This window comes from Macaca fascicularis, chromosome 16 (genome assembly GCF_037993035.2).
Source record: "Macaca fascicularis isolate 582-1 chromosome 16, T2T-MFA8v1.1".
NCBI classification, from domain to species: domain Eukaryota; kingdom Metazoa; phylum Chordata; class Mammalia; order Primates; family Cercopithecidae; genus Macaca; species Macaca fascicularis.
The window spans coordinates 5,537,160-5,564,131 of NC_088390.1; the positions used below are offsets into that span (position 1 = coordinate 5,537,160).

At 41.4% G+C, this 26,972-nt stretch overlaps 2 protein-coding genes across 9 annotated transcripts; one reads left to right on the forward strand and one right to left on the reverse strand.

Annotated features, from left to right (window-relative positions):
• Positions 1–1,750: 1,750 nt before the first annotated feature.
• Positions 1,751–17,012, reverse strand: DERL2 (derlin 2). 7 transcript variants are annotated; one of them, XR_012425178.1, is made up of 8 exons: positions 16,894–17,012; positions 15,983–16,048; positions 13,190–13,263; positions 11,689–11,782; positions 10,738–10,933; positions 10,405–10,495; positions 8,228–8,375; positions 1,751–5,232 (listed from the first exon to the last, which is right to left on the reverse strand). XR_012425178.1 is itself a non-coding variant. In XM_005582653.5 (7 exons), exons 1-7 carry the CDS (start codon positions 16,984–16,986, stop codon positions 5,127–5,129), a joined length of 717 nt encoding a protein of 238 aa, XP_005582710.1. In that variant the 5' UTR covers positions 16,987–17,012; the 3' UTR covers positions 1,751–5,126. The 7 variants fall into 7 exon arrangements, 5 of the variants coding, with proteins under 5 accessions (XP_005582710.1, XP_005582712.1, XP_005582709.1 ...); XR_012425177.1 differs by having other exon boundaries at positions 4,735–5,232; positions 8,224–8,375; XM_005582653.5 differs by lacking the exon at positions 8,228–8,375 and having other exon boundaries at positions 15,983–16,045.
• A 331-nt stretch (positions 17,013–17,343) lies between these two features.
• Positions 17,344–21,558, forward strand: MIS12 (MIS12 kinetochore complex component). Of its 2 annotated transcripts, none has more exons than XM_045375552.2 (2): positions 17,344–17,459; positions 19,587–21,558. In XM_045375552.2, exon 2 carries the CDS (start codon positions 19,627–19,629, stop codon positions 20,242–20,244), a length of 618 nt encoding a protein of 205 aa, XP_045231487.1. In that variant the 5' UTR covers positions 17,344–17,459; positions 19,587–19,626; the 3' UTR covers positions 20,245–21,558. The 2 variants fall into 2 exon arrangements, with proteins under 2 accessions (XP_045231487.1, XP_045231488.1); XM_045375553.3 differs by lacking the exon at positions 17,344–17,459 and adding an exon at positions 18,967–19,358.
• Positions 21,559–26,972: the final 5,414 nt, after the last annotated feature.

Sequence of the window (26,972 nt, forward strand, 5' to 3'; positions counted from 1 at the left end):
CTTCTTTTCAGTAAACACGCGTTTTCTCTTTCTCTGTCCAAATCACAGTCACTCTTCAAGAAAAGTACTTAATTCTGTAAAATCAATGAGAAGCACAAATGTGCATTGTCTAATCCTCTAAACTTGTAAGTTTTGTGGTAGATACTGGTTATTAGATTATTTCTAATTTACAGATAAAGAAATTGAGTCATCTGAGATTAGTTATTCAGATGTCCCCAAGTCATAGATTTGTGATCATCTTGTGTTACAGAAAGGAAAACCAATTCTATGATATACATGAATTTAACTCAGAAAATGACTATGCCAGAGGATGTGGTCGCCTCCAGTAATACAAGCAGAGGACGGAGGGAGTTCAATGAAACTAAAATTGTCTTTTATCTTTCCTTTCTCCCAACCATTCCAGCCAGACTCTCACGTTCTCTACATGGCTGTGCAACCCCATCATAGACACTTCAATGAAGATTCAGAACTGCAGCAAAAAAAGTAGGATTATAACTAGTTCTTCCTTCCCCTCCTAAAAATTCTTGGACAATTTGCTAATTTACCAGGAGAATGCCAAGTAGCTGTTTGCTCTTACAGGAAATGTGATTTCCAGAGTACACCGTAGGCTTCAGCTCATGTGAAGGGCATCTTCTGAAGCGCGTTTCCATGAAACTCGCCCTGTATGTGAACCTGTTAAAAAATCTCCCTTCCCATGATTCGTGAGAGAGCGTCTAAAAACAAAAACTTCCCCTTTCCTCCAGGTCGGAGATAATTTTCCTCTAGTTGCTGACAGTTTGGTGACCAGGCATTACTGAAAATGTGCACGTTGAACCAGCAGCAGATTTGTGTTTAAGAATAAACTGATAAATTTTCACTTCCTACCCTGAAATATTTAGAAAGGCAAGCCAAAACTACAAGGGATAATAAATGTTAACTCTCAAATTATGGACCTTGAGTAAGTAAAGACATCCCAGTCCTTTTTCCCAGTGTGCTTTCCAGAGTAACTTAATGTAGGAGTCCAATGTTCCTAATGATGATAATAATTTAGGTAATATAAATGGGTGGACTCATTTCTTGATGAAGCGCATGCCACCTCTAGATGCAGCCACTAATCATTTCTAGGCAAGGGCTGTCATGTAGACCTATTATTGCCAGAACTTCCAGTTTTCTCAAGAAAAGCCAAAAGTGAAGATTTTTATCTGTCAATGTTAAATACAGGCTTAAACTAAAAAAAAAAAAAAAAAAAAAAAAAAAGCACACAGGTAGGTAACCAATCTGCAGGTAACTCATCCATAATCTCTGGCCTAATGATCCAGCTATTTTGTAGCCTCAAAGCTAAGAGGACCAAAGAGTTGAAAAATTAAGTCCTATATATGCATCAAGCCATGTTGCCCACATTTCTCCCATTGGTAGACTGAAATCTGCTGTTTCTCCTAAAGAAGTCTCTTGGGGTTTAGCAGCTTTCATATGTAGATACTGACAACCTAATAACTATTCAAAGAATATCCTGGTTCTTCCTCCAAAAGATGAAGTGTCAGATACATTTCATTTTTAACTTCTTTGGGATGGTCTGTGGACTTAGCTGGTCTGATCATGACCATACCAGCTGGTGGTCACCTTTGCTTTTCTGACCACCAAATCACGGCCCTTGATCATGTTCAGTTTCCCTCTATCCCATTTTCAGAGACAACCACAAGCTTCAGCAACTAGGCTCAAGCTTGCATGCATACACTTTAATCCCTGTATAATTAAAAATACCAGATAATACTTTGCTGATCAATAAACAAAGGTATTTATTCAGCACCCATGTGCCAAGCACTGTGCTAGGCACTGTGGTGGATACAAAAATTAAGACATGGTCCCTGCCCTTAAGGAGCTTACATTCTCATGAGGGAGACAAGACTAATATACATGTACCAGCTAGGAACAGTACAAGACAATATGTAATTTGGCGTAAGAATATGTCATACAGACTTGAAGCTTTATAGGGATTCAGAGACAGACAATAAAATTGGCCTTAGAGTCAAGATTTTTTGAGCAATCAGGAACAAGGCCAGGCCTGGAAGAACTGAAGAGACTTAAGTTGAGGTCCCTGTTAGGTAGAAGTGGAAGTAAAGTTAAGAAAAAAACAAGTATGCATATAATATAGGGGCTTACTAAGAAGTCACTGTGGATTTCTGAGCAGAGGAGTGACTTGATCATACAAGATTCAACAATTTTATTGCAAACTCATAAAATATGTTTAAGTAGTCTGGAGACATCCTACAGAACACAGAAAATAATGGCAGGATCATGACTAACAACATAGCTGGAACTCACCTGTCAAAGAAAAACAGCTACAACATAAAACCCTGGCAGGATAGATGACAATAGTTCTAGGAAGCCCATTACTCAACATGGCAATAGCTCCAATGCTTCCTTATTTTCAGAGGCCCCAGAGACAGAGGGTTTCATTATCCAGACCCAGGACTTGGGTGTTCTGCTTCTAGAGACTACACAAGAGGTATGAAAGATAAGAGGACATACAAGAGTGACACAGAAAAAAACAAATGGAAGAGAGAAACAAATAGAAATCCATACTAGAAAAAATGCACCGAAATGTATATAAAATGTATCTCCTAAGGAGATGCAATTTGTATGTCCATTTATTTTTAAATGAACGTATACCATGTTTCCATAACAAACAAACAAAAAACACTATGCTTTAGTCAAGTGTGCTTTTCAGTATTACTGGAAGAATCCAGGAATCCCTCAAATTATGTGTAAGGTTAGTTGGTCACAAAATTCTATGTATCAAATCTCACTTTTAGTTTATTTGCATTGGGAAAGGGAAGTGTGTTCTGGAAGAACTAAGATTGAGAGAGGTAAATTGGGGGGAAAGTAAGGACTTTTCCTTATGTCCATTCCAGCACAGGTATCCTCTCAAGCAACACAGGGCTAGGCATGGTGGTTGTAGGGCTGGCCAAACTGATGAGAGGTGACACTGCTCAGGACACAGTGTAGTCGCACAGCAGGGCATCCTACCACTGGGAACTTGCACCCTATAAAATCAGAGAAACCAAAAAACCCTGTAACTGCCTGCCTTTAGGCTGTATATTCAAAACGTACTTCCTGTTTTACCCAGTCATTAACGTATACAGATATTCCCTACTTAAATGAACAGTGAGTGAATAGATTTTAGGATCAGCATTTTACCACAAAAATGCCATTCATTGCATAACTCAACTCAGGGAGAACAAATAAAACTAGAGAAACTCATTTCTAGCCCAAAAACAATTTAAAAAAACAAAAAACAAAACAAACGTCACTGATAAAGCATTCTTGAGCAAAAACAAGAGGATAAAACTTAAGAATCCCGTAAGGATTATACATGCTAAGACTGGCTTTTAAACTTTAAAAACCTTTTTTAAACTGCTTAAAGAAAAAGCAGTCCCATAGACCCAGGTTCCATAAAATTGCAACAATCATATTCAAAGTTACTAGCAACATGTAAAATACTTAAATTCCATTAGTTACGCAATTCCATTTAAAGACATTAAAACACTTTTCACTTCAAAAACAATCTGAAAATTCCTATTTAGGATGTCCGTTATGTTTAAGCCTATATCTGTCTTTCTGAGGACAATCTCACATTCTGGAAAGCTACCCCTTAACAAAGGTTGAACTACTACTAACAGTCCACTTTTGGGAAAGGGACTGGTGCATACACACTGTTAATGAAAGCTGTTTGGAATCATCTCTTTCCTAGCGGTGCTCTTCCAGGTTCTGTGAGTTACTTAAGCAGTGTGAATGCAAACCTGCTGAGACTCAGGGAAGACTTAATACTTAGGGGAGGTATTTATTGAACCACAGCATTAAGTGTCTACTTCTGCGGACCCTGTCTTAAGTTCTACCTGATTGGGAAGGTAATCTAGGTACTTGGTTCTGAAAAGGTTCTTGAATTTTCATGAAGCAAATCACTAATGTTACCTAGCCAAAGACCCTGGAAGAACATGTGCCTGGCTAACTGGTATCGGTTCATCTGGCTCCAAAGTCAACATTCTAACTTGTTTTCTAAATCGAATGAAAATCTGAGACCCTGTCTCTATTTTTTTTTAATTAAAAAAAAAAAAAAGGCAAAAAAAATTTTTTTAAAAGGCTGGGTGGCTCATGCCTGTAATCCTAGCACTTTGGGAGGCTGAGGTGGGAGGATTTCTTGAGTCCAGGAGTTCAAGACCAGCCTGGGCAACACAGTGAGACCCCATCTCTATTAAAAAAAAAATTTTTTTTAATTAAAACTTTTTTAAAAAGAAAAGAAAAAAAAAAAGTCTAATGAAAATCTTCCTAGTTTTCCAAAAATGTGGCCCTTAGCAATCTTTCCCTGGATACTTCTTAATGGAGAAATGTAAGCAAAGCAAATAAGATGCCACATTAGCTTACAGCTGACTTTCCTATAGCTGAATTCCTACTGCTACAAGAAGCATCCTCCCTCCTTTTTTTCCACGTTGTCTGACAGTTTTGCAAAACCCAGATGGAAACAACCTATCCAGATGACAGAAATAAATCATCTTCCTGGTGAATCTTGCATTCTGAATTAGTAAGATGTACACAACCACAGCATGACAGCCACGTATTTCCAATCCTGAAATGAAATCCAGTTAAAAGTTGTGAAGACACAGAAGAACAGCTGTGTAAACTGTTCTGAGCTCAGATCTACGCAGGAGAGCTACAATACATTATCAGAATTTAAAAGATCACACACAAAAGCTTTAATACAGTGAGAGAAAAATGGAATTCAGTTTTATTGTGTCCTCTCTGAAACTTCCATTTACACCATGGCCTCATCTATCAAGAGGAAGAAAAGGCCCTGCCTTATACCATAAAAATCAAGTACTCATGTACTTGTTGGAGGTGGCAGGATATTTGTTTCTCCAGTTTTTTGGCTCCGAGAAATTACACTTTCAGTACCAGCATAGTGAGGAACCACTGGCAAACTGTTGGAAATGTCTTCTGGATTAGTCAGTGTACCATTTCATAAAGTGCTTCTGGAGTTAAAATCTGCCAAGCTGTCAAAAGTGTCCACACTTTTGCAACAAAGGATAAAAGAATCCCAGTGGGTATCACTGAGTCCTTCCCAGCTGGGTCTCATTATTGGCACTGCTGCTTTAACCTCCAAGGCGCTGGCCCTCACCCCAGGCGAAGCCTCCTGGCCGTTCTTCAGGTAGTGGATTGTAATTTGGATCCTCATCTGGTGTATCAAAAATAGCTTTCCTAAAAGACAGGCAACAGATATAATTTGGTCCCAGAGTCATCTCAGGTCCAAAGTACTACAAGGTCAGTTCAGGTCCCACAGGGTTTCCACCCATAGGTAAGCACTACACCCGCCTGCCAATTAAACAGTCAACATATTGTAAGAGCATCTATAATTATTAACATTTACATTAGCTTTTATCTTTCACTGATTTTTACTAGAAAAGCAACTCAAATCATAATAATTATAGAGAAGGAGAAAACAAGAGATTAGCAAAATATCCTAAATTCCCAGAGGTAACTATTGTCAATGTTTCAGTTATTCTTTGGGAACTTTTACATTATGTAATTTTACAAAAGTTAGATCACACTACTTTTGTAAGCTGACTTTCACATATTTATCATTAATGTCTCCCCATAACCAAGGTATCACCCAAGTGTCCATCAACAGGTGAATGAACAAAATATGGTACATACATATTACAGAATTTTTTTTTTTTTTTGAGATGGGGTCTCGCTCTGTTGCCCAGGCTGGAGTGCCGTGGTGCGATCTCGGCTCACTGCAACCTCTACCTCCTGGGTTCAAGCAATTCTCCTGCCTCAATCTCCCGAGTAGCTGGGATTACAGACACCCGCCACCATGCCCAACTAATTTTTGTATTTTTAGGAGGGACGAGGTTTCATCGTGTTGGCCAGACTGGTCTCGAACTCCTGAACTCAGGTGATCTGCCCACCTCGGCGTCCCAAAATGCTGGGATTACAGGCATGAGCTACTGTACCTGGTCAACATGGTAAAACCCTGTCTCCACCAAAAATACAAAAATTAGCCTGGCACGGTGAGGCAGGAGAATCGCTTGAACCTGGGAGGAACAGGTTACAGTGAGCTGAGATTGCTCCATTGCACTCCAGCCTGGCAACAGAGCAAGACTGTCTCAAAAAAAAAAAGGAAGGAAATTCAGACACATGGTACAACATGGATGAACCTTGAGGACTTTACACTAAATGAAATATGAAATAAGCCAGACAAAAAAGGACAAATATTGTATGATTCCACTTATGAGGTACATAGAGTAGTCAAATTCAGAGAAACAAAACAGAATGGTGGTGGCTGGGGTGGCGAGTTGTTTAATGAGTACAGAGTTGCAGTTCTGCAGGATGAAGAGAGTTCTATGGATGGTGGTGATGGCAGCAAAATAGTATGAATATACTTAATGCCACTGAACATTTAAAATGAGTTAAGATGGTGAATTTTATGTTAGGTATTATTTTACTACAAAAGTTTTGAAAAATTCACAAGGTATCCCAAGAAAAATTACTGCAGAACATAGGAGGGGATAGTAAATGTCCAAAAGACTCTCTAAGTACTAGGATGTAGTAATTCAAAACCTCACTAAAGAAGGAACCATTAAAGCAGCATCCTCAATTTGCACTTATATTTCTACTTGTAATCCCCCACAGTTGATAAAATTAGAAATGTATTTGAAAACTTCTAATTTATACTGGAGTCAGAAAAACTATACTTCAAAATGAGTTTTTAAAATTCTTATGAATTAACAATAAAAACAAACCAACAGAAAAAAATGGGCAAAGGGCTGAATAGACAATTCAAAAAGGAAATCCATGTGGTCAATAAACGTGAGAATGTTTGCTCTCACAATAATCAAAGGAAAGTACATTAGAAACTGAGATCCCGGCCAGGCGTGGTGGCTCATGCCTGTAATCCCAGCACTTTGGGAGGCCGATCACCTGAGGTCAGGAGTTCAAGACCAGCCTGACCAACATGGCGAAACCCCATCTCTACTAAAAATACAAAATTAGCCAGGTGTCGTAGTGCATGCCTGTAATCCCAGCTACTCAGGAGGCTGATGCAGGAGAATCACTTGAACCTGGGAGGCGAAGGTTGCAGTGAGCCGAGACTGAGCCTCTGAACTCAAGCCTGGGCAACAGAGTGAGAATCCTTAGCAATGACAACAAAAACAAAACTGAGACCCCTTCTACTGCCCAAACATTAGCAGGATGGGGGTGGGGGCACAGCCTGGTATAGGGAGTCAAGAGCCCCATCAGACCATGCACACATGGAGGTGGCCCGACGAGATGTTAGCCTGAGTAGGGTGGGGAGGCATCCCCGTAAGAGGGCAGCCTGGTCTGGGGAATCTGAGGGTGAGTGAGACGAGCAAGGCATCCATATGGGGGAGGTGGAGACTATCACAAAAGACTGGTTACATATGAGGGGTAATTAGGTAGGTAAAACATTAATCATAATAAGAATCAGGTTAGGACAGATGGAAAGGGCAGATGGAAAGCAGTGGTACATTCACACAACCAAATAATACTCAGCAATAAAAAGGAACAAATTACCAATAAATACAAGAACACAGATGAGTCTCAAAAACATTATGTTGAATGAGAGAAGCCTTTTACCAAAGAGTACATGCATACTGTACGATTCTACTCATGAAGCTGCACAACATGAAAAACTAATCTATAGAGGAACAAAATCAGAATAGCAATTGCTTCTTGGGGGACAGGTGCAATGACTGACAAGGAAGGATATCAGGGAACGTTCTGATTGATGGTAATTTTCTGTCTTGATAGATACACAGAAGTGTGCATTTATAGAAACTCAGTTGACATACTCAAGATTTATTTTGTTGCACATAAATACTGAACTCTAGTTACTGATATGCATACTCAAGTATACAAGGAATTAAGTATACATATAATGGCACATACATTTTGGATTGGAAAGCTAGATGTAGGGATAGGTGTGCAAAAAGAATAGGGAACTATTAATTACAGAATCTATGTGGTGGCTACATGAAGCTCACTCCAATTTTTTTCTGATTTCCTATAAGTTTGGAAATTTTCATAATAAAATACTGGAGGAAACAAATAGGAAAAAAGCTAGAACGAACCATGAGGTAGTACTAGAAATGGGAGTATAGTATAAACCCATGTTTTTAAAAATACATAGATCTAAAAATATACATTTGTATACATTATCATACATACATACAATTCCACTGCTCTGTTCACTGAGAGGATCTGGGAATAGCAACACTCCAATAGCAATGAGCACATCTAGCACCCAGATCTTGGCTTCTAAATACCATTCTCCACTTTAAAGGAACCAGGGCTCCTTGAAGAAACAGCTGATTCTAGGACTGGATCAAGGAGAGCACAGGATGAGCCTGGTATATCTTGTTGTGCCAGAAAACAATTGCAAAAAATAAAACAAAATAAAAAGTGGGCTGTAGTGGCTCACACCTGTAATCTCAGTGCTTTGGTAGGCCAAGAGACAGGAGGATCACCTGAGGACTGGAGTTTGAGACTAGTCTGGGCAACATAGAGAGACCTCGTCTCCACAAAAAAAAATATTTAAGAAAGAAAATAAGCAGAGGTTGGTGGTGTGCACCTGTAGTCCCAGCTACTCAGGAGGCTGAGGCGGGAAGATCACTTGAGCCCAGGGGTTTGAGTTAACAGTGTGCTATTATCATACCACTGCACTCCAGTCTGGACAATGGAGTGAGACCCTATACTGCATATGTAATTTCCTGGAGGACTGAAATTGTTTCAAAACATTTTTTAAAAATCATAAACAATGAGACATCATCCTATAACTATTCAACTAGGAAAGGGTAAATAAAATGTCTCCCTTGTTTGATGAGGATGTGCAGAAATGAACAGTTATAAATGCTAGTTGAAATGTAAACTTGAACATCCATTCTGGAAGGCGTTTGGCAACAAAATAGCAATTCCACTTCTAGGAATTATCTTTTGAAAATAATCATGGATGTGTGCAGAGATTTAGCTACAAGGATATTCACCACTCCAATTATAGACGAGAAAACCGAGCACTAATGTCAATGTCCATCAATAAGGGATTAGTAAAATTATGCCATATCCACACCATGGAATATCACCTGTTATAATTTTATAACACTTTAGGATGGAAAAAACAATTCTGACATATTAAGTTTACAAGGTTACAAAAATTGTTTTTTGAGACAGGGTGCCACTCTGTCCCTCAGCCCAAAGTGCAGTGGTGCGATCTTGGCTCACTGCAGCCTCAACCCCTCTGGGCTCGAGCAATCCTTCCACCTCAACCTCTCAAGTAGCTGGGATTACAAGCATGTGCCACCATTTGCAGCTTTTGTAGAGATGGGGTTTTGCCACGTTGCCCAGGCTGGTCTCAAACTCCTGAGCTCAAGTGATCCATCTGCCTTCGCCTCTCAAAGTGCTGGGATTACAGGAATGTGTTATGTTGTCCAGGCTGGAATGCAGTGGCTATGTTAAAGGCCTGGCCCAAGAAGAGCAGTGGCTATTCACAGGCTCAGTCATAGTGCACTATGGCCTTGACTGGCTCAGCGTTTTTTAGAAAGTACAGACAGTAAAGACTGAAGAATACACACTGAAAAGTTAACAATGATAGCCACTGCTATACCCAAGTGTGGACAATTTCAGTTTCTTCTTTTTGCTTAACTAGTCTACAACAAACATTTTAAAACAAAAACTCACATTTCACTTCTCAATTGAGCCCTTTTTAATATGGCATCTCCCAAGGATACCAAATTCCAGAGTAGAAAGAGGTCTCATAAATCAAAGTTCTACTGCACTCCAGCCTAGGTGACAGAACGAGACCCCATGTTTAAAAAAGAAAGAAAGAAAGAAATCAAAGTTCTACCTCAGGAAACTGAATTGCAAAAAAGAAGGGACTTGCTCTATGGCTGGTCAGTGGGACAGCTACACCTGGTTTCCAGTCCAAAGCTATTTGCACTCTGCTTCACTTCTTATCTCAACCACCTGCTCAGCAGGCCACAAAGTCCACCATCAGAAACTTTCATCAGTTTTGCCCATTTTGCTACCTTACTTCACTAAACGTGGACAGTGGCTTTCATAAAACCAGCAGGCTCCTCCTGGAATAGGAAGTTCTAGTGGTCATCTGGAACAACGATTACCAGGTTACTCCCAAGATATCCTGAGCCTGTTAACCTTGCTCTTGCCACAACCCTGGCACTGTCTGCTCCTACCCAATCCAAGTGCTCTTCAACTGCAGCCAGACTGCTCAATCTGCAAATAGTTACTGACCTGAACTATGTGTACTAGGAGCTAGGGGAGCCGAAGAAAACACAGATCATGCCCTCTGTCCTGGTTTGCCTGTAAGAGTATGTAACCTGGTGTTAAAATACTCACAAAATAGATGGTGTTTTCAGAATTCTTATTCCACCAGGCTGATTGGGAAATACATCTTCCAAGAAAAAATAAATGTGTCCAACTGCAATACCTAGAGTCAAGCAGAAATAAAGGATGAGGGAGAGAATTAAAATTTAGATGGCAGGTAGACCTACCAACATAAATCGACTACATTTAGGATGAATGTCAACATAATTATTAAAAATTAATGAACTAATATTGTAGTATTTTACAATAGGTAATACATGAAGGCCAAACAGAATAAACATGAAAAATAGTGGTAAAATACTTTTACAGGTAAAATGACTTAAAAAATAGTGAGAAGAGCCTTACCCAAAAGGTCCACAATGATTGAGTTCCCCAACAACAAGGAAAAGCCCATGAGCACCCAGGGCAGAAAGGGGGCCTGGAAGTTGAGAAGGCCGAAGAAGTTCATGCGGACATAGGGGTTCCTTCGGCTCCACACGTAGACGAGCATTATTGTAAAGGCCTGGCCCAAGAAAACTAAGCTCACAAACAGACCAAAAAGCTAGCAGATGACATTAAGGAAAATATCAACATGAAAAGTTTAATAGGGAAGACTGAGCAGGAGAACTAAAGATTGTGTTCTAACAAAAGTTTGAATTGGAAAAGTCAAGTTGTTACATCTTTAGAACAGAAGGAAAAAAACCCAGAAAATAATTACCCAGAGCAATCAGGCAAAAATCTGCTTAGGCTAAATTATTGAGATTTACAGCTACTTCAAACAAATAATTCTGCTTTCGTGAAGTTTCTTGCCTCTTTGGAAAATGTGTTAATTCTTCGTTCAATAATTATATTAAAGCTTGCTCACAATTAGCACCTTTACAGAGGTGAATAAAGCTAGCTGGAATAAAACCATCTTGTCGGACCGTACCATATCTAAGTCTATTGTGCAGATGAAAATTCTTTTTCTGAAAAATAATTTATTGGTTTTGAAAGCCACCAAGTAAATGTCTTACCAACTTAGTTTAAAAGTGAAGTACGCCAAGCAGCAATGATATAACTGAGATGCTTAACAGGAACCCACCTGGGTTAAAAGTTCCTGTGACTTGCTCTTCCTGTCCGACTGCTAGGCTTGGAAACTTGTCACAGAAAATGTGCTGTAAAATAAATGATAGCGCCCTGAAGCTAAGATCTGGAGATCTACTTTTATCTGTTTGTTCCGAATATCTAGAGAATTGTGGGAGACAGATGACAAGTTTTAGGAAGAGCCAGGGTGTTCTTCAACATTTTCCCGTAGGTTTTCGATTTGTTGAAGGATACGGTCATTAAGAATCCACCAAAAAGGAACATAAATACAAAGTCTGCTGTCCGACCTCGGAAAGAGCCTTCTTCTAGCATTCGACAGTAACGATATCTTAAGTTCCAAGTTAAGAAAATATTCAGCACACGAATATGAACGAAGTAAAAACTTAATGTTATCTTGTAAGTACACTTGGATTCCATATTATTTGTAAGAAGTCAAGTCTTCATTTGTGTAAGAATGTTTGAGTGGTAATGTGATTACTCTTTTACCAAGCATTTTAGAAAAGGTCAAGACCAGCATCATTTTTAACAAACTGTCCCTGGCTGGGAACTAATACAGATGACACACAGACATGCTTTCAGTCCCCTATCCTTTTTTTTTTTTTTTTTTCCCTTTCGAGACGAGTCTCGCTCTGTCATCCAGGCAGGAGTGCAATGGCACAATCTCGGCTCACTGCAAGCTCTGCCTGCCAGACTCAAGCAATTCTCCTGCCTCAGTCTCCTGAGTAGCTGGGATTACAGCTGTGCACCACCACACCAGGCTAATTTTTCACCACGTTGACCAGGCTGGTCTCAAACTCCTGACCTCGTGATCCACCCACCTTGGCCTCCCCAGGTGCTGGGATTACAGGTGTGAGCCACCACACCCGGCCCTCCAGTCCCCTACTAAACCTTTAAAAATTTGTATTGTCTTTCCTGTGCTCAGCCACACCTTAATCTGCACCATCTTTGCTTCTCCACGTCCTAACTTGGAAGAAATCCGCAGCAAGAAGCCTTGTGTGCTAAACTACTTTTCCAGGCCTGGCAGGTTGAGCACCTCAGTCAATAAAGATGAATCATGAGGAGAAAAAACTTTACTGGAAACTTCTCAGAATGATATACTACACAGGACTTAAAATGGATTCCTGCCATCCTCGGGAAGGAATGCAGCTGCAGATGAGCTGAACTGTAACTCCCTCTTCATACAGAGGGCAGGGGTGGAGGAGGAATGCCCTGCTCTGTGGCCCCAAATGCCACTGGATCAGAGCTGGGGTTTTCCTTTCAACAAACCGGAACTTGACAAGCCCAGCAGACACAATCACTGTCTTTCAGCCAGTAGTTCCAGCAACCACGACCCAAGGAGATCTCAAGTTTCCACTCCTCATGAACCCACTCCAAAACTTATGCCCAAATTCTACTAAATTATCATTGTATTCAGGTTGTTTTACCGCTTTGTACCTGTTGGTGTTACTGTGGAGGTATGCCTCAAATCAATTCTCCCCTCCCTTGATCAGATTTGTAAGTAACAAAAAAGCAGAGGTGCTATCTTTTTATGGTTAAAACCTCCCATTTGAACAAACAGTGACCTACAAACATTTTCAAAACATTACTACCTAACCAACTACTTTATGTACCACCGACCCAGAAATTACAGCTAAGATGGTACCAAAAACAAATAACAGGATTAAAAGTTTCAACTTAATTTTTTACTTCCTAAGAAAACAAAGTTTTGATGCTGACCCCATTTAATAAAGGATACAGAAAAATCATGTTAAATAAAAAATTGAATCCGACTGGCCCAAAAAATAAGAAATTGGTGATTAATCTCCATATCTGTTAAAAAAAAATCAAGAGAAAGATGTATTAAGTAAAATAAATTACCAGGAAACAGTTCCATATTAATACAAAAGATACATCCTATGACTGTGATGGTTGAGAAGCCTTGGACAGAGTGATATTCTGTTCTGAAACAAAAACAGGGGCACATAATCTGATGTTAGATTTTTTTTTTTTGCTGCTTTTAGTTCAAAGTCTGAAAGACATCATTGTGACTGTGACATTTATAATAATAGGACAGAAAATTTTAAATTGTGATCATCTTATCGAGAAAGTTTGGTAGGAAGGCTAGGTTAATTTGCCGAACAGAAAACAGTGCTTTCGTGTGTAGTATCATCATATAATAAATAGAACTGACATACCAGAGAAAAACTTCAGGGTCTAATATAAATTGCTGAGAAATGTTTACATCAGGCAGTCAGAAACATCAAAAAGAAAGGAAAATTCTTTTTTTTTTTAATTAAAACTTAAAAAAAAAAAAATAGAGACAGGTTCTCACTATGTTGCCCAGGCTGACTCAAACTCCTGGCCTCAAGGGATCATCCACCTCAGCCTCCCAAAGTGCTAGGATTAGAGGCCTGAGCCACTGCACCTGGCCAGAAGGGAAAATTCTAAGGCAAATACCCAAGTTCTAATCTGAACAAATGGCCAACTCCCTGTAAGAACTAATGGTCTAATAATTACAGTCTACTTGGGAGATACAAGAACACTCATTTTCTTTTTCCTTTTTTTTTGAGACAGAGTCTCGCTGTCGCCCAGGCTGGAGTACAGTGGCACAATCGCAGCTCACTGCCTCCCAGGTTCAAGCAATTCTCCTGCCTTAGCCTCCCAAGTAGCTGAGATTACAGGTGTGCACCACCACACCAGGCTAATATTTTTATTTTTAGTAGAGGCAGGGTTTCATCATGTTGGCCAGGCTGGTCTCAAACTCCTGACCTCAAATGATCCACCCACCTCAGCCTCCCAAAGTGCTGGGATTACAGGCGTGAGCCACCGCGCCCGGCCAAACACTCATTTTCTTGTTGGAAACCCTGATACACCCTTCCCTACCCAACCTCTCCACACCCACAGTAACCACTCACAATGGTAGAGTGCTTAACATTTTAAAATGTCTACTATCTGTTGTGATTCTGTGAGACAAGCAAGTTAATTCACAGATAGGAAACTAAAAGACTAAAAGTTGAATAACTAGCTGATACTAGTTATTCAGCTAAAAGTTGAACTACTAGCTGAACACTAGTTACTCAGCTGAAAGTTGAACTTTTAAATGTCCTGACCAAGGACCCGCAGGAGTAGATGGAGACTGATGGCAAATCTCAAAGTCCTAACTCCAAATGTCATCAAGAGTTTAACAGTTTAACCCCAGGCAGAGTAAAACCAAGCAAGCCAAGTAGGAAGCAAGACTTACTTGGATGGAACTACAGCTCCATGTGAGTATTGTGGGAACACAGTGACAAGAGATGACAAGACTACTTTACAAATCACTAAATTCTTGAGAATTGGTAACTATTAAAGTTGAAACAATTCAGTTCTACATATTAATTACCCAGATTTTAGAGTCCTCATCCTAGTGAGGAGACAAGCATACACATAACTGCAAAGTAAAGGTGAGAGATGCTCTAAAACAAAGGAGGATGAGTACATAAAGGTTACACAAAAGCTGCGTTTTGAAAGGCAAGCCAGAGTTCAATGGGTATAAAGTGAACGAAACACATTTGAGACAGAGGGAACAGCATGTGTAGAGGCACAATTATTGGCTTTTGGGTCTCTCCCCTACTCCAACTATGGTCTGTAAGATCATCTTGGAACAGAAAAATCCATGTTTCTTTTAGCATTTTGAGACAGAGTTTCGCTCTTGTCTCAGAGGCTGGCATAATCTCGGCTCATTGCAACCTCCGCCTCCCGGGTTCAAGTGATTCTCCTGCCTCAGCCTCCCCAGTAGCTAGGATTACAGGCATGTGTCATTACGCCCGGCTAATTTTTGTATTTTTAGTAGAGACAGGGCTTCACCATGTTGGCCAGGCTGGTCTCGAACTCCTGACCTCAGGTGATCTGCCTGCCTCAGCCTCCCAAAGTGCTGGGATTACAGGCGTGAGCCACTGCGCCCAGCCTCTTTTGACATTTTAATCACCGGAAAGGACCATCTCCCACTGTAATCTAATAAACCACCACATAGCTTTAGATGTTTGGAATTTTGTTAGTATGATCTGATCACTGGAAGACAGATCACAATTTAAAAGCACTAACAGAATTGAGTTTCTGGACCATCATGATAACACCAAGGTGGTGGGCGTGCCTAGGTGGTGAATGGACAAAATAAGGCCATCCCTGCAGAGACAACCCCTAAGCAGCTAGCTGGTCACTCTCCTCTCATACTACAACATTAAGTCTAAACCAGTGATTTCCGAATACAGGAACTGGACACATCAAAACGATGCAGGGAACTTTAAAAATGAAACACAGATTTTAATTCCTACCCTTGCAAATTCTGATTTGGTACTTGTTGAGGAGCTTGGGAATCTCTTCAAAGTTCCCTAAGGGATTCTCAAGTCCAACCAGGCTGCAGAATCACTGCTTTACATCCTGACAAGACAACTTATAATCAAAGGTCCCCCATGGGGTTCTTTTTTAGGATAGTGTACAACGGGATTTGCTACTAAACAGTAAGTAAAAGAAGAAACTGAAGCATTAATCACTATTGTGATGAACCACTTACTTGAAAGTGTTTAAAGATTAATTCAGGATTGAAGTACAACTGAAAAGGTGTGATCAATTCCAACTGCTGAAATAGAAAAAGAGCTTCTTAAAGCAAATCAACCAAGAAACAAAATTTCATCATTTACAACAAAGGATTAGTAGGTCTAGCAATTTCCAACTCTCGGTCAATTACTGATTTTCTTTAAGCCTTTCTTCTTAGGCCAGAGGAAGAGGTTGGTAAAGAATTCTCTAGAATTGGTAGAATTCTTTGTATCCTCAATACCTAACACAAAAAAGTTTATGTTGCAATAGTTGAGGCTGACATGAAGAAATGAGGCAGACAGGTGGTGATATTTTAGACACAGGACAAATAAAAACAGCTGCTATGAATCTACCCACCACATGGGCACCACCTGAAACAGCCGTGTGAAACAACAAAACTCACTTGAAATAACGGAGACTCGAGACCCTGCCACCGTTGGGGCTGGGTACCTCCAGCTAGCCCTTTGTTACCCAGAGACCCTCTTTATTATAAGCCACTCCCCTCTGGACAGTTTCCACCTTGCTTTCCTCATTCCTGTTTCTTCATAAAACGGACCTTCCTCTCACTAGTCACCACGGTACCACCTGGCCATTGGCAGAGCTCTCGGACACATTTCTCGGGTGGGAGGCTCCCGCAACCCTAACCCGGTATAGGTCCGGCCCTCATCTCTTAGAAACTGACCTGACCCCCCATGAAGCAGCACTCCCTTCTCAGGTCACTGGATAAGCATTCTCGGCGCCAACTCGAACCCCAGAGTAATCCCTGTACGTCTCCAACCATCCCCGGGACCAGCCCCTCTGGGCCTCCCCGAAGCCCAAACCCCAGTTTCCTGAAGACCCAGTCATATCCAGCCCAGATAATGAGAAGGTGGCACTGCAGCTGCTCACCACGGCGGCGGTGGTGAGGACGCAGGCCGTGGTGTAGGCGCGGCTGACCGGTGGGATCTGCAGGTACTCCAGCCGCAAGCTCTGGTACGCCATCTTCCCCACCGTCGCCTGCCCCCCTCACTTCCCCTTCCGCCAGCAGGCCCCGGCGGCTGGGCGGGACAAAGGCCTCCCCCGCGCCCGCTTTAGGGTTCCCGCGGCTGCCCAATCAACGCCAAGCAATCGGCCAGCCGCCAATCCGTAGAGACTTAAGGAAGGCACATCCGCCAATCACGAGTTGCGTGGCCACCGCCCCCCCCAGCGCCCCAAGTACAGGTTCCTTCTGCCAATCCCCGCCGGCCACAGCTAACTTTCCCGCCCGGCCCCTTTCTGTCATAATTGACGTGTCCCCAACCAGCCAATCAGGAACGCGAGAGTATCCCGCGTTTACTTTCGCTCGCCGAGGCGCGTATCAGTCGGAATTTTGGGGAGCCAACCGCGCCGTCTGTCGCTGGCAAGCCAGCGGCGGTTTAAAGGAGGTGGCGGGAAGCCTGTGTGTGCTCGAATTCGTGACCCTCATGGTCGCTCCGGTAAGTACTGCAGGGCAGCATTTTCTCTGAGGAGAAGCGGGGACGGGCGAGACTGGCTTAGGCGGCATCGCGAGGGAGCGCGGCGGCCCGTGGGTCGGCCTTACAGCGGGCTCCAACCTGAAGGTCCCAGCATGCAGCGCGGGCTCGGGGCCCGACGGATGCCGGGAGCCGGCCGGAAGTTCCGGCGCTCTGGCTTCTGGGTCCTGTCCAGCGCGATCGCCGGGTCTTCGCTTAACTCACTAAGATGGCCTGGGCACCTCTGCGTTGAATCGGCAAATACTGATCAAGCCACATTTATTCTGCCTTCAGGAACTCTTTAAGTCTAGCAGAGAAGATGAGGCGGTAGAAGTTTATCAGCCAGTGCCCGAAGAGAGGTCCTGATGGGAATTAAAAGGAAGGAGTTAATCAAGGAAGTGTATTTTTTGTTGTTAGCGATGGCGCACATCTGTAATCCCAGCTACGTGGGAGGCTGAGCTAAGAGGATCACTTGAACTTAGGAGGCCGAGGTTGTAGTGAGCCAACATCATACCACTGCACTCCAACCTGGGCGAGAGAGTGAGACTTTGTCTCAAAAAACAAAAACAAAAATAACAACAACAAGAAAATTAGCCAGGCATGGTGGCCTGCACCTGTAGTTCTGGCTACTTGGGAGGCTGAGGTGGGAGGATTGCTTGGACCCGGGAGGTTGAGGCTGCAGTGATCCGTGATTGTGCCACTGCACTCCGGCCTGGGTGACAGAGCCAGAACACGTCTCACAAAAAAAAAAAACAAAACAGAAATCCTACCTTACATATACGGCCAAACAGTTGTAACCACTCTATATTTAGCCATTACAAACGTAAATTTTTATTTTATTTTATTTTATTTTTTGAGACGGAGTCTCACTCTGTTGCCCAGGCTGGGGTGCAGGGGTGCGATCTCGACTCACTGCAACCTCCGCCTGGGGTTCCAGTGATTCTCCTGGCTCAGCCTCCCGAGTAGCTGGGATCACAAGTGCCCACCACCACGCCTGGCTAATTTTTGTATTTCTGGTAGAGATAGGGTTTTGCTCTGTTGGCCAGGCTGGTCTTGAACTCCTGACTTCAGGTGATCTGTCCATCTCGGCCTCCTAAAGTGGTGAGACTACAAGCATGAGCTATCGTGCTCGGCCTACAAACATAAATTCTTAAGATTAGCTGCATCTTCCCATAAGAAGATTTGACTGTACTGCTTATTGCAAATTATTTCATAAAGTGCATTCTAAATTCACCTGATAATTGAAGTAGCAGTTTGTTTTAGCTAATTGCCTTTATCTGAATAATAAAACTTCTCTTATTTCTATGACAAGCATATCATTTCATCTCAGAAAAAGATGCCTAAGTTGAATTCCCACAATGGCAAGGAGATAGGGGTTTATTTTCCTAGATGTTTATATTTGAGAGGAATTGCTTGCAGACCCTTAAAAAAACATGTCAGGGTTATAAAGCTGACAAGGGACTTACTCATCTTCTAACTGGGGTTTTTTCATATGGCTTGGCTGGAGAACAAGCAAATTGAGGACATCAGCAGTGGAGTGATCAAAATGATAGATCATGAGGCCTAAAATGAATAAGGAAAGAAGAGAAATGGGAGAGGCTGAGAACAGAAAGAGAGGGTGGAGGGGCTGTAAGTCTTGAAGATTAGGGTGTAATATGAGTATATAAGAATTGGAAGAATTTTATAGGAGGTGGTAGTCAAAAAGTAGAAGCAGTTTGGAAGAGTGGTTACAAATATCAAGAGCCAGGTGGCTAAAAGGTGGAGCTATAGGTCATTGAAGCTCAAGAAACTGAATCTCTAGGGCATTGGTTAAGTCATCTGTTTAGACTTCAAAGTTTTCTAGGATGGTAATTCAGAAGACTGTGATCGGTGCCAAAGTCACAGGTAAGGGAAGTGAACAATGAGGAGGGGAACAGGGAGGGTATAGGCTGATGGAAGGAGCCTCAGAGAGGCAAGAGTTTATATTCTGTTGTGGAAGTGGCATCAGGTATAAAGGAAAACAAACTCCTTATTTTTTGTTTATTTGCTGCTTTGTTTGCTATCTGTAATGTGATTTGTTATCCTGCAGAAGATTTTTTTTCCAAATGAATTATTTCCTTTTTACATTTGCAGGTTTTTCACACCTGAAAATAACATAGCAAAATAAGCCAAGATGTCTGTGGATCCAATGACCTATGAGGCCCAGTTCTTTGGCTTCACGCCACAAACATGCATGCTTCGGATCTACATTGCATTTCAAGACTACCTATTTGAAGTGATGCAGGCCGTTGAACAGGTTATTCTGAAGAAGCTGGATGGCATCCCAGACTGTGATATTAGCCCAGTGCAGATTCGCAAATGCACAGAGAAATTTCTTTGCTTCATGAAAGGACATTTTGATAACCTTTTTAGCAAAATGGAGCAACTGTTTTTGCAGCTGATTTTACGTATTCCCTCAAACATCTTGCTTCCTGAAGATAAATGTAAGGAAACACCTTATAGTGAGGAAGATTTTCAGCATCTCCAGAAAGAAATTGAACAGTTACAGGAGAAGTACAAGACTGAATTATGTACTAAGCAGGCCCTTCTTGCAGAATTAGAAGAGCAAAAAATTGTTCAGGCCAAACTCAAACAGACGTTGACTTTCTTTGATGAGCTTCAAAATGTTGGCAGAGATCATGGGACTAGTGATTTTAGGGAGAGTTTAGTGTCCCTGGTTCAGAACTCCAGAAAACTACAGAACATTAGAGACGGTGTGGAAAAGGAATCGAAACGACTGAAAATATCTTAATTGCTCAGTAGTCAAAAGGAGGAGCCTGTCAAAAAGTAGAATCATAAGGAATTTATACTAATGACTGTTCAAGCCAACCATACTTTTTATTAGATTTGCTTTGTCAACTCTTTCTTGTATTCTGTGTCTTCCTCTTTTTTGGTCCACTTTCCTGAGGTATGTGTGTACTTCTTTGAACGAGGCTGCAGCATCTGTTCCTTAGAGTCTTCTAATAAGTGGGAAGGGATCAAACGAAGAAGCCATGGCCAGTTAAAGATACTTGCAGAGTTGTACCTTGGTCATAAGTCCTTTGTGACCTTGATGATTTTGACTTACTCTTTGGATGAGACCAGATGAGAAAAGGATTAAACGAGTGGCTCCTTTAGTAGTAGTAGTATTTTTGAGGCAAGGTCCCTTTCTGTCACCCAGGTTATAGTAGAGTTCAGTGGCACAGTCTTGGCTCACTGCAACCTCTGTGTCCTGGGCTCAAGTGATCCTCCTGCCTCAGCCTCTCAAGTAGCTAGGACCACAGGTGCGTGTCACCATGCTTTGCTAATTTTTTTGCAGAAACGAGGCCTCACTATATTGCCCAGGCTGAGTGACTTTCTTATTAACCAGTCATTACACTGCGGGACAGCCAACATAGAGTACTTGCTCTCACCCTGTACATTTTCTTACATCAGGGAGTCAATATGTAGTGGAAAGAAGCATGTAGCAAAAAAGACAACCTTGGTCTTTAATAAAAAATAAATTGGTTTATTTCCGAAATAAATCTCCTGACAAAAATTCTGGTGATGTTAAGCAATGACTGTCTTAGAGTCCAGCCAGAGAAGACCTTACACAAAAAAAGAGAACCCACCGGAACAGAGAAGGAAGCGTGTAGCATACTCAGTAGTGAAATTTAATTTTACTGACTGTTACATATCCATGCCAATTTGTTTTCATACTTCAGTTGGTTTCGGAATCTGCCTTATACCTAGTATTTAATTATTTATTCATGCTCACAAGCATCAAATATTTAATTCCCTCAGTGGGAAATTTGTGTTTAAACTCAATGGAATCTAATATTTCTTTATATCATTAGTCCCTGTAAAATGTTAGGTCACCCAGGGAAAGGGGAGAAATAGCAATGGCTGCTCCTAAGGTGTTGCTTGCCCTCCATGTCTTCCTAAAGAGCAGAACTTGGAGTTTCTCCTTTATGTAGAGAAGAAGTAACTTAGGGTGTATTTGCAATGAAATATTCATAGATACTGAAAGCTTGTGTTTACATGAAATATGTTTATTATCAAGAAGTCCTTTTTCCAATTCTGTACATTAAATATATGTGTTTTAAAAGGTTTGGTTTTTATTTTCTGCTGTCTATAATGCCATGGTATATTTCTTTCCAGTATGACTTTTTACTCATTTGAAAACACTGTCCTTTTCACATTTGTAGCTTATTCAAAATCTGTAGTGGGTTGAACAGTGATCCCTCAAAAGATAGGTCCATGTCCTAATTCCTGGAACCTGTGAATGTTGCCTTATTCAGAAAAGGAGTCTTTGCAGGTATAATTAAGGATATGGAGATAAGGAGATCATCCTGCATTATTTGGATGGACCCTAAATCCAGTGAAAAGTGTCCTTATAAGAGAAAGGCAGAGGGAGATTTCAGACAAAAGGAGGAGGTATTACGACCTCAAAGGCAGGTTGGGGCCAGGCGCAGTGGCTCACACCTGTAATCCCAGCACTTTGGGAGGCCTAGGTGGGCCGATCACTTGAGGTCAGGAGTTCAAGACCAGTCTGGCCAGCATGGTGAAACCCTGTCTCTACCAAAAATATAAAAAATTAGCCAGGTGTAGTAGCGCATGCCTGTAATCCCAGCTACTCGGGAGCCTGAGGCAGGAGAATCGCTTGAACCCGGGAGGCGGAGGTTGCAGTGATTGGAGATATCACCCCTGCACTCCAGCCTGGTGACAGAGCAAGACTCCATCTCAAAAAAAAAAAAAAAAAAAAAAAAAGTTTGGAGTAATGCAGCCCCCACAAGCTGGAAGAGGCAAAGAAGAGATTCTCCCTTAGAGCCAACAGGTGGATTGCATTTCTGGCTTCCGGAACTGTGAGAGAATGTATTTCTGTTGTTTTAAGTCATCGGTCTGTTACAGCAGTCACAGGAAACGATATACCTATTAGCAGACATGTTAGTGAAATCAGAATATTGAGATGTTCATGAGGATATAAACTGTCTATTAAGGAAACAACTGCTGAGGCCTTGTCATTATTACATGCAGTAATATGGTTCATCTTAATACAGTTAAGTATGGTCATGACCTGGATAGAAGGGTGAAATCCAGTGTTTGAACTCAGGGGTCCATTTCGTGTTGAGTACATGCTTAATAACTGCTGGGCATTACTGTTGCTGTTTGTCATGGTGGTGTCTCTGCAGAAATAATATAGTTGGCCCTATCGTCCTCCAATAAGTAAATTCTCCCTTCAGAAATTTACAAATGAATCAGAATTATATACAGCTGGTTACCCATTCTCTGCTTCCCTGGGATGCAAGGTTGTTTTAACGTGTGAAAATGCATCAATAGAACAGAATAAATAGAACCACAATAGAATAAAGGATAAAAATTGTCCCATCTCCCATCCAGCATCAATCACCCAATTTCTCACTCTTCCCCCCACCCCAATACTAGATCCCGTTGTTCTGTAATACCAAACCGTCCCTGGTTTTATTTATTCTCTACTGTCATGCCTATTCACCACTACATAATGGATGTAAATGCAAAAAAAAAAAAAAGCATAACTGGGTGCAGTGGCTCACGCCTGTAATGCCAGCACTTTGGGAGGCTAAGGCAGGCAGATTGCCTGAGCTCAGGAGTTCAAGACTAGTCTGGGCAACATGGTGAAACCCTATCTCTACTAAAATACAAAAATTAGCCAGGTGTGGTGGCGTGCTCCTGTAATCACAGCTACTTGGGAGGCTGAGGAATGAGAATTGCTTGAACCCGGGAGGTAGAGGTTGTAGTGAGCCAAGATTGCACCACTGCACTCCATCGTGGGTGATAAGAGTGAGACTCTGTCTCAAAAAGCAAACAACAACAACAACAAAAAATTGCTGGCATGCACCTGCAATCCCAGCTACTCAGAAGGCTAAGGCATGAGAATCACTTGAACCCGGGAGGCAGAGGTTGCAATATGAGACGAGGTCCTGCCACCACACTCTAGCCTGGGCAACAGAATGAGACTGTCTAAAAAAAAAAAAAAAAAAGGCTTGGTGGCTCACACCTGTAATCCCAGCACTTTGGGAGACTTGTTGTGGGAGAATTGTTTGAATACAGGAGTTCAAGACCAGCCTAGGCAACATAGTGAAACCCCATCTCTACATACGAGACAAAATCAGCCAGGCATGGTGGTGCATGCCTGTAGTCCCAGAGACCTGGGAGGCTGAGGTGGGAGGATAGCTCAAGTCAGGGAAGTTGAGGCTGCAGTGAGCCATGATTATGAACACTGCACTCCAGCCTGGGTAACAGAGTGAGACCCTGTCTCAAAAATAATAATAATAATAATAATTCCTGAACAAAATATAAGTAAATCAAATCCAGTAGTATATGAAAAGGATTATACACGATGACCAAGTGGGATGTATCCCAGGAATGTAATATTGGTTTAACATCTGAAAATGAATTAATGAAATATACCACCTCAATAGAATAAAGAACAAAAACTCTATGATTACCTCAGTAGACACATAAAAACATTTGACAAAATTCAACACCCCTCCATGACAGAAAACACTCAACAAATTAGGAACAGAAGGGAATTTCCTCAACCTGGTAAAGGACATCTATGAAAAACTCACAGCTAACATCACACTTAATGGTGAAAGACTGAATATCAGGAAAGAAAGCAAAGGATGTCCACCCAGCATCCTATTCAGCATTGTGCTGAAGATTCTCCCAGGACAGTTACACAAGAAAAAGAAATAAAAGGAATCCAGATTGGAAAGAAAGATCATGTCTGCAGATGATACGATCTTGTCTAAGACCATCCTATTGTCATCTTAAACTATTAGAACTCATAGTTATAAGTATTAGAAGAAATAAATGAGTTTCAGCAAGGATTTAGAATATAATATCAATGTAAGAAAAGCTATTATTTTTCTTTTTTTGAGATAAGGTCCCACTCTGTTGCCCTGGCTGGAGTGCAGTGGTAAGATCTCAGCTCACTGCAGCCTCAACCACCCAGGCTCAAGCGATCCTCCCACTTCAGCCTCCAGAGTAGCTGAAACCACAAAGAGCTTGCCACCACGCCCGACTAATTTTTAAAATTATTAGTAGAGATGAGGTCTTGCTATGTTGCCCAGGCTGGTCTCAAACTCCCGAGCTCAGTCTCCCAAAGTGCTGGGATTACAGGCATGGGCCACTGTACCCAGCCTCAATTATTTTTCTATGCACTAGCAATGAGCAAACAGGAAATGAAATTAAGAAAACAATTCTATTTTGAAGACATCAAAAATAAAATCCTTTGAAGAAATTTAACAGAAAATGTAGAAAACTCATTGTATTCGTCCGTTTTCATGATGCTAATACAGACACAATCCCTATCAAAATTCTAATGGACTTCTTTGTAGAAATTGGCAAGCTGATCCTGAAATGTATATAGAAATTCAAAAGACCTAGACTAGCAAAAGCAATTTTGACAAAGAATAGCAAAGTTGGAGAACTTGTACTTTCCAATTTCAATATTTACTGCAAATTCCAATTTCAATATTACAGTTATCAGGACTGTGTATTAATGGAATAAAGATAGACATATAGATACATATAATAGAAATAAGAATCCAGGCCAGACAAGGTAGCTCACACCTGTAATCCCGGCACTTTGAGAAGCCAAGGCAGGTAGATCACTTGAGGTCAGGAGTTCAAGACCAGCCTGGTCAACATAGCAAAACCCCATCTCTACTAAAAAAAAAAAAAATACAAAAATTAGCCAGGCTTGGTGGTGCAAGCCTTTAATCCCAGCTACTTGGGAGGCTGAGGCAGGAGAATCGCTTGAAGCTGGGAGGTGGAGGTTGCAGTGGGCCGAGATCATGCCACTGCACTCCAGCCGGGGGGACAGAGTGAGACTCCGTCTCAAAAAAAAAAAAAAAAAAAAAAAAGAGAGAGAGACAGAATCCAGAAATTAACTCTCACACACACACACAAATTATTAAAAAACAACAAAAAACAGAAATTAACCCTCACATTTACAGTCAAATGATTTGGATAAGGGTGCTGGGATAATTCAATGGGGAAAGAAGAATCTTCTCAGCAGACGGTGTTGGGATAATTGGACACCCTCATACAAAAGAATGAAGTTGGATCCTGCTGCACACCATGTACAAATATGAACTCAAAATGGATCAAAGACCTACATTTAAGAACTAAAACTATAAAACTCTTAGAAGAAAACATGTATTAGGTTTAAATCTTCATAATCTGAATGGGTCAGTGGGTTCTTAGCTATGCCACTGAAAACATAAGCAACAAAGCAACAATAGATAAACTGGATATCATCAAAATTTAAAACTTTTGTGTTTCAAAGACACCATCACAAATGTGAAAAGACAACTCACAGAATGCGACAATAAATTGTAAATCATTTAATAATAGACTTGTATCTAAAATATATAAAGAACACTTAGAGGCCAGGAGTGGTGGCTCACGCCTGCAATCCCAGTACTTTGGGAAACCCAGGTAGGCGGATTGCCTGAGCTCGGGAGTTTGAGACTAGCCTGGGCAACATGGTGAAACTCTGTTTCTACTAAAATACAAGAAATTAGTCAGGCGTAGCAGTGTGCACCTGCCATCCCGGCTACTGGGGAGGCTGAGGCAGGAGAATTGCTTGAACCTGGGAGGTGGAGGTTGCAGTTTGCGGTGACACTGCACTCCAGCCTGGGCAATACAGTGAGACTCCATCTCAAAAAACAAAAACAAAAACAAAAAAACCCATCTCTACAAAAAATACAAAAATTAGCTGGGCCTGGTGGTGTTCACCTGTAGTTCCAGCTACTTAGGAGGCTGAGGTGGGAGAATTGTGTCAGCCCAGGAGGTGAAGGTGGCAGTGAGCCGAGACTGCGTCACTGCACTCCAGCCTGAGTGACAGAGCCAGACCTAGTCTCAAAAAAACAAACAAAAGAAACAAACAAAAAATGTCCCAATATCAATTGTAATTGTTGCACAACTCTGAGTATATTAAAAGTCATTGAATTGTACACTTTAAATGAATGAGTTGTAAGTTATATGAATTATGTCTTAATATAGCTGGTAAAAATAAGAATACACACTCCAGAAACAATGCCTGGGTTTGAAATCTTGCTCCATTGCTGTGACCTTGGGCAAATCATCTCACCTATGCCTGTTTCCTCATCTGCCAAATGGGAAGAATAATAGAACTTACCTCATAGGGTTGTGAGCATTCAATGATCTCATGCTATATAAAATACTAAGCCTGCCACCTGGTAAGTTCCATCATTAACAAAGTGAGCTCCATGAAGGCAAGGGTTGTCTCTGTTTTCCTGATAATTATCTCCAGTGCTTGGACCCTAACAAGCAATGACATAGTTAAAAAATTAATCTGGCCGGCCGCAGTGGCTCATACCTGTAATCCCAGCACTTTAGGAGGCTGAAGAAGACGGATCACCTGAGGTTGGGAGTTTGAGACCAGCCTGAGCAACATGGAGAAACCCCATCTCTACTAAAAAAAAAATACAAAATTAGCCTGGCATGGTG